At 37.8% G+C, this 8,031-nt stretch overlaps 1 protein-coding gene across 1 annotated transcript in view; it reads right to left on the minus strand.

Moving 5' to 3' along the window:
* Positions 1-590: 590 nt before the first annotated feature.
* Positions 591-8,031, minus strand: part of STT3B (STT3B, subunit of the oligosaccharyltransferase complex (catalytic)) — a 29,814-nt gene continuing 22,373 nt past the window's right edge. Inside the window, exons 12-16 of the mRNA XM_010141426.1 lie at positions 7,972-8,031; positions 5,433-5,606; positions 4,345-4,458; positions 3,089-3,301; positions 591-1,116 (exon numbers count right to left, since the gene is read on the minus strand). The exon at positions 7,972-8,031 is cut by the window's right edge and continues 4 nt beyond it. Coding sequence (XP_010139728.1) covers positions 1,036-1,116; positions 3,089-3,301; positions 4,345-4,458; positions 5,433-5,606; positions 7,972-8,031 — 642 coding nt within the window. The 3' untranslated portion in view covers positions 591-1,035. The remainder of the gene's footprint in view (positions 1,117-3,088; positions 3,302-4,344; positions 4,459-5,432; positions 5,607-7,971) is intronic.

Genomic DNA, 8,031 nt, shown 5'->3' on the forward strand with positions numbered 1-8,031 from the left:
AGGAATGTCTTCAACTGATTTAAGCTCTCTAAATAAAAATGCAGAGAAACAGATTTCCAGAAAAACTTTTACCCTCCCAGGAAAGGCAGTGAGGAGGGAGAGGGATTTGCAAATCCTCTAGCCCCTGACAGCTGCAGAAAAGGGGTTTTGTATACATGTCAACCTTCCCTCCCCCCCTCCCCATTGAACAGGCTACTAGCTTTACCAATGTAAACATTTACTTAAAATAGTTTAATTTCTGTTCTGAAGCACCAGCCACTACATGGTGCTCAGCTGTACATTACTATAGCATTCATTACTGTCGTTTTTTCAGGAGGATACAAATTTAGCCCTTGGACCTATGGTGTGCAAGATTTGCCTTGTCTACCTTGTGAAATGACAGTGTAAGGCAGCAACACTGCAATCCCATCTTAAACAAAAGCAGCTTGTCCAGTCTAAACTAGCATCAAGTGAATCTGTCCTGTCATCTCTTGTGAAAACTGCAGCTTTGTTTCTTACACTGCAGATCAAAACCGGCCTGCAGAAAGAATAAAAGGACACTGAAAAGAAACAGTGAAAAATAATCATGGGAGTAACTTATTTTGAAAGTGTGATTTCAGAGAAGTCTGCTTCCTCTTCATTGTTGAAAACAAGTAATTTTTTAGATTTCACAATTCCAGTTTACATACTGCTGCTATTCAGCTGAACAGTGTTTTCCAAAAAAGATTGACGAGTATGCATGTGCCAAGGACCAAATTACAGGGTTCTTTGGTGCAGTCAGTCCAAATTCTCAGATTTGAAGGATAATATGTACCAATAAAAAAACCGCTGCTAGACTCGTATAGCAGCTCTGTCTTGCTTCACATTACAAATCTAAAACAGCTGTTCTCAATAAGCCAATACTTTTAATCAGACATTGCCTGAAAATTTTGTACAATAATCTGGACCAATGATGGTTCTGTACCCTCATGTTGCTGTGAAACATGACTTGAGCTAAAGGCAAAGACTGGTTATCTCAAGGACAACTGCTTCGTATTAGCAATCAGAACAGTGTATTTAAACTGTCTTCCTGTTGGGTCTCTTGCCTTTCTTTAAAATTAGTTTATTCTTAATGTAGCCACGCTTCCTTTTGGAGGTCTAAAAAGAAAAACAGAATAAAATGTATTAGTTAATGATTTAGTCTTGATCACGGTTAAATGATGTGCATTTCAATGCCTGGTCTTTAGATTGATTTTAAAAAGCTTAAATGGTACACTCTCAACGAGGTATAATCCATCTGTTATTTCTGAAGTTGGGACTGTTAATTCATGTCCAACATTTGCTTTTGCACAAGATGTGCTTTTGCAAGGTCCATCTACCAGATCTGTAGAATTGTCTTCAGTGCTTGTGATGAGGCAGAACTAATAATGAACTAACATGATAAAACTCTAATATTCCCAAAGAGAAGTGGTGTAGAGTGTTAGTTTTCTTTGGAAATGCCTTCTTCCATCTTTTGCCCTATTTGAGTCTCTGACAAGTTAGCAAGATGACTGATAGAAATATTTACTCAAAGCAACATTTCAAAAGCAAGAGAAAAAATGAATTATCACTTTTTTAGTCTTTAGTCCTCTGCTATTGATCTGTAGGCTAGTTAGTGCTTTCTGCTCATGTGTCTTTATCAGTGTATTTTAGATTTTTTTTTTTAAGGTAGTAATGGAGGGAAGAATTAATGTTAGTCTTAGGTAGTATTAACTTCAAAGGTTGTATAAATACAATTAGTTTGTGGCAGGTAGAATGCAACGTGCCTGCCACCACAAAAGAGACAGTAGGCAGCTCCCACACTGCTGTGCTTACCAGCAGGCTCTGTTATGTCAACTAAATACACCTTTTTAAATAACACCACCACAATAATATAAAGAGAGATAGGTACAAACTAATATGTAATACTCAGACATCATGTCTCTGAGCATAAGAATGACACTCTAACATGCAAGAGTGATAGTAGATGGACTGAATTTCCAGTAAAAAAGCAATGCTGAAAGCCTGTGGCCCCCTAAGGAGCCCTCAGAATGCACTGAAGAAATCCTAGTTTAGACATTAGCCCCATACTCTTTGCTGGTTCTCTGATTTAACAGGAGGTAGCACCTGCTTGTACTGCAAGAATTGGTGATGGATCAGAATTTGCATCAGCTTTTACCCTGTCTTTTGACAGAGAACCAACACATCCACAGGTTAAGCAGGATCAATGCATCTATCACTAAGAAATTTCACCTTGCTGGTCACATAAGATTAAAAGTTACACTGTTAACTGTATGATAGGCCTCTAATTTCCTTGTAAGGTAAGTCTATCTTCAGTGAAAACTCTGAAATACCTTATTTTATAAAATTCCATCAAATCACAAAAATAAACATCTTTACCCTGTAACATTCTTATATTTCCATGACATAATGTAAATTTGGTGCCTATGCATTTGTTTCTGACAGGATTCTGGAGTTCCTTTTGCAACATATATATGGATATATGGAAAACAGATGTTATGAATGAGAGGGCTGCTAAGAGTCTCCCCAGCTTCCATGGTAACACATCTTTCTTAATAGTCTGAAGTACCAAACCACCGCTAACACTTTAAAATCCATGGAGGTGACTTCAAACAGTAAGCAGCCAGACACTAAAGTTCCGTCAACAAAAGATTCATATTTAATTTATTTCATACAAAATTGCCATTTGTAAACTTTGAGGCATCACTACTTTCAAACAAAGTCAGAAAGCAACTTCCACATTATTTACTTAGTGAGCCGTAGTTACTGAAACATGAATTGATGCACTTTAGAGATATAATTCCAGTTACATGAAGTCTTGAAAGTTGTAACAGCCAGTGACACGCTCTATTTCCAGTTAGTAATCTGCCTAAAAAAAAAAATAAATCTAGCCTTGTGTCTTCACATGCTTTTAAGTAGACAGTAAATTAACAGTTATTACCAGCAGGCAGGTCTGATATTGGACACTAACATAAACAGTATCCGTAACATTCTGGCTAGTGGAAATACATAATTCATCAGCTATGTGATTCACTGTTAAAAATAAACTGCCACCTCATGACCCCTTTTGGTTACTTTACTGGGAACCCACCTTCTTTGACAAATATTTCTGTTTTGGTACAATGTTGGTTACTCTAGGTTTATGATCCAACGTCTCCCTGTTGTCTAGTTGTTTCACCTTGTATATTCTAACAAGCCAGTGTTCTGAGGTAAAGGCTTCCTCCAGATGTTTAAATTTAATGTCTTTGTTGCCTATCTCGGCATTGCGTGTGCGATCAAATCCCGGAGGTGTCCGAAAATCCAGCTATAAAAATTAAAGTTGTGTATTAGTTTGAGACAAAACCCAAAACACCCATTACTGCAAACTGTGGTACTTTGTGCCACAAGGCAGCACTTTCAGCTGGTCTAGTCAAAGGGTAACACTGCTCTTGAGTTGGTTATTACTACAGAGAAAAAACTCTCAGTTCCTTTTTACAGCTGAGAAAGAGACAAATTCATTCTTGCTCCTACAGATGTAGGAGTTGGCACTTTAACATCTCAACAGAAATACCATGTCTGCATTCCAAGAGGGAACTACTCAAGTGAAAGTCTGAGATGTGGCAGCCTGTGGTGGCTTTTTAACATAGCTGCTCCCATGTGGTCTCCTTTCTCTAGAGCAATAATTTGCATTTTCCTGGTTTTACATACAAGGTGGAAATGGTTTGTGCTTATCAGTTAATTCTGACCCTCATGTCAAAACAAGTAAGATCCACTGGCCTCAATTTTAGCTGAATAAAGGATTCTTGGCTAACACTTCAGAAAGGGCCCTGGGCAAGGGAGCAGAGGGAGGGTACAGAACAGGAAACAAATCAAACAAGGCAGACTTAGCTACAGGGGAGTGACAATTGTCTGAGAATTACACCCTCACAATACAGATGTGGTGGATGTTTTTTTACGCTGATGTGACTTGGATAGAAATCAGGTAGTTTTTGAACAGATACTAGATAGATAGTCAATTAACAGTTCCACTTGCGTGTGCTATAACAAAAAACAGATCTAAAGCTCTCCACAACATAACAGTTAATATTTCAGTGAGCACACTGCATGGTGGTATTAAGATGCTTGTCTGAGGCAATGTGAAGGGTAGCAAAAAGCTAAGTACAAGTGTAGGTTAGCAGCAGAAATGCCTTTTTCGAAAGGTTACATGCAGTAGGCCTTGCATGGATGTGTTTTAATTTGTAAAGCTGACTCTTGCCTCCGATTCTGCTACTACAAGGAACACTCAATCTAAAAGATGAAAAAATACATCACAATAACATTTGCTTTCTCACATTTTAGTTAAAATTCAGTAGGAGTTGTAGCACTAACCTGCATCTCTCCAAATCTGTAATAGGACATTTTATACATGAGGCAGTTCAGCAAAGTTGGAGAACCTGCCTTGTCTACCCGGAATTCTCCCTGAGGGGTAAAGTAATCACTTTCCTTTAAAAAGAAAAAAAGGTACAAGAGTCAATATAAACTAAACCACTATTTAAGGTCATTTTTCATTCCGTTCTCTGCAAAAAAACTACATAAAGAATCTAAACTGACTTCTACAGTTTAGAAGCTGATTTAAGCTAGTCATAAAACAGAATGTGATGGCGTTCATTGAAGGTGAAATAGTCTGTAATGGACCAATGGACCAATCTTCCTATATCCATATTACTGTGCTGGTAAAAATTTTGTCACTTCACAGTAAGCAGTTACTGGAAAACTGATCTCATGTAATGTAAATGTAAAAGCTGGTGGGCATCTATCAAAAACAATTCTTCAGAAAGGTGAAAAGCACTGTACTGTTGATACAATAGGTCTGCAATGTTTTCATAAACTTCCTGTGTGCACAGTGTTTAAACAAAGAATGTTTTCTGTTTTCATCTCCAGTACAAGATGAAACTATGCACCTTAAGCCTGTGCTGAATATCCAGGTTTTGTTAGGCTTAAGAAAATATCACTACAGACTTCTGCAGTCTCTGAGATGTTTGAATAACATAATCTCCGCCTAAGTCAATATTAACCCTGTCTCCTACTATTACAGAGTTTGAAGAAATTTGTAATGCCTACTATCTACACAGTCTGAACACTCTTACTTTTTAAAAGTATGATCATGCACAGTGAGATACACAAGAATTACAAGCGATATCCTGTACTTTTAGTATTGTGCAAACTTTTGAGGTTACTGACCTTTCAAATCCATAAATATTGAAAGAAACTGGGCTACAGGCCTCTGCACTCCTACTATTCTAGGAAAACAACCCATAACACATTTTTCAAATAAAATTGCAGTAAATAGGAGAGATTTCCTCCACTACAATGAACACTGCTGGAAAAGCAACAACATGAATAAAGGTTTAAAAAGAAGTAGAAATGAACATATAGAATTCAACTTCTTCAGTTTTCTTGTTTATGCTTCCACTTACCCGAATATCTTTGGGATGTTCCCCCTCTGCTATTCTTACCATCCACAAGAACTTATTAATATCATCACCAGAATAGCCAATCACACCACCAAAAATAATCAAAACATAATCCACGTCCAGGCTTCTCATGATCTCGTATGCTGCTGACTCATTTGATGACATTGCCTTTCCCACCTGTATCATAGCAAAAATATCTTAAGTATCTGTATATCTGTTATCTGTTTGATAGGCAGCTAACCTGACAGACCAAAGCTCAAGAATACATACTTGCCAACCAAAGCTCTCATTTTCATTCTAGATAAAGAAAACCCATTGAGAATGTTTAGAAACGCAAAAGCCCAACTTCAGCGTTTTCTGCTCTGTAAGAGCAGTGCTGCCTCTTGAAATGAGTGTTTTGAGAATAAAATGTAGCAATAAGAGTCTTCCTGTTGTGGCACCTACAGATTTTTCAAGTCATGGCTGTATTGCCAAAAACTTTATGTTGCAGAAAATACCTAATTACAAATTATTGTCAAAGCTTCAAACACAGCCCAAAATGAATAAATTATTTGAAATGCTAGTAAATTCTTGGGTTTTGGGTTTTTTTTCCTTGACCTTTGTCCTTCATTAATGAAGCAGCCATGCTGCACTGTACTCAGTAGCATTTAGGCACCTTCGGCATTTGAATTCAAGGTACATTTATGCAGAGAAAATGTCAGAATAAAGACATTCTTGCATTAAAAGCATAATATAGTTCAGTCCTTGAAAATTTTTTAAAGCTGTATGAAGAACTTCTTCCATACTGATCACTTTGCACACAAAGAATTCACTTTTAGGTCAGTAACTGGCATTTGGTGCAGTAGTTTTGTTTGCTATCCAAACTCTTTTATTTAAGGCATAATAATGCATCACTGAGGTAAAAGGGAGTAAATACAATATAAATAGTAATGCGTCCAAACTGGTAACATTCAGTTAAGAAGGTAATCAGAAAAAGCTAAGCTTCAGCTGCAATCCTGTCAAAATGACTGAGAACCTCAGCTTCTTGGCTGTTATCCTCATCAATGTGAAGTTATTTGGCAGATTTATATTTCTGTGCAGGAGGAAGTCATCTGGACACATCTCCAGGGCATGCCTCATTTACAGCATAAGTTCAGGTATTCTCCATAACACACATTTATTGCTTAGGTTCCCCTTTGTGGAGCATTCATTGCAAAACAGAACCTGACAGCGCTAGCGGTCGTACCAGAGAGAATTCTTTATTAAAAACCATCATTGCTAACTGCTGTAATATGTAGTGTTACTGTGCTTATGCAATACAGTCTATTCACTTGATGCACCTTGTTCTGCAGGGATCTGTTAGTTTAGATACAGTATATCAGCACTTCTACCTCTTGTAGAAGAAGCAGGCATATAGAGCTATCAGAGTTGAGCGTCCATCAAAACACACTAAAGCTGCTCTCAGGTCAACAACCAAAATAAGAGAAAAGTGCCTTGGAGTATGTGGAAAGGCTTGTTGATTGATATTAGCACCAACAGCACTGTTTTCCAAGCTTCCTTTTGACTGATGCGAGTTCCCTGCTCCTGTCAAAAGCATGTACATGTGATCCCCCCTTCCCCAATACACATTGTTTTCAGGTCTTTGTATGCGCAAAGGACAGCTTGATTAATTTGTTGATTTTGAACACTGCTTTTCTGTAGACCTGGTCCAACTGCTGTCCTAGCTACTGACACAAAACAAGAAACTATCTAAGAGATTCCTCAAGCCCTTCCCCCATTCTGCCCACGTAGCAAAACGGGTCTCCTGGGAAGAAACAGCCACTGAGTGATGAGGAGTCATTACACGGCACCTAGTAAGACTGTGACTCAGATAGATATAATATAGAGCATTCTTTCATTTCTGAAAAAAGTTTCCAAGGTGATGCCCTCATAACCACAGGCAACGCTAGCACCCTACTTGAAGCACGTGCAGAAAACTTAAACGTGCTCTTGAGAAATGAACAAAATTGTATTTTCAGATGTTTTGTCTAACTAAATTTGAGACGACAGAATTGCATCAAATCTACAATACTACCATTGCTTTCATAAACTCTCTCATTTCCAAGATGCCTGAAAATTTGTTGTTTCATGTGGCTGATTTTCATATGCCGTTCAAAAATCTAGTCAACTAAGACACTGCTGAACTGAAGTGATCCCTATTTGGATAATGCTAGTAAAGTATCAGTAACAGGTAAACTGTTGTAGCACTAATCACAAGGGGAATGGTTACGTTAGATTTTGTCTGTTCTCCCACGAAGAAAAGAAACTGAGGTGGAAGTTCCGGAAATTCCAAGTAAACAAAATGGTAACTCCAAAAGTGAAATTGATTTCTTCCAGCCCCAAATCTCTTTATACTTGAGTTGTAATAAATGCAAAAAATACGTTCCTTCCGTCTCTCTGTTTCCCACTCTATGGAATTTTTCCTTAATATTATACTACCTGTCAACAGAGATTTACAATGTCATCATTGACTGCAATGTAAATGTTTCAGTGTTTCTACTCCATAAAAATTTGCCACCCCTACCAGGGCTATGTGGCTGTTGTTCCAAGTATTGTTATCAACCAAGGTTGTCCGGTTAGCCAT

This window comes from Buceros rhinoceros, unplaced genomic scaffold (genome assembly GCF_000710305.1).
Source record: "Buceros rhinoceros silvestris isolate BGI_N320 unplaced genomic scaffold, ASM71030v1 scaffold6378, whole genome shotgun sequence".
Lineage (NCBI taxonomy): Eukaryota > Metazoa > Chordata > Aves > Bucerotiformes > Bucerotidae > Buceros > Buceros rhinoceros.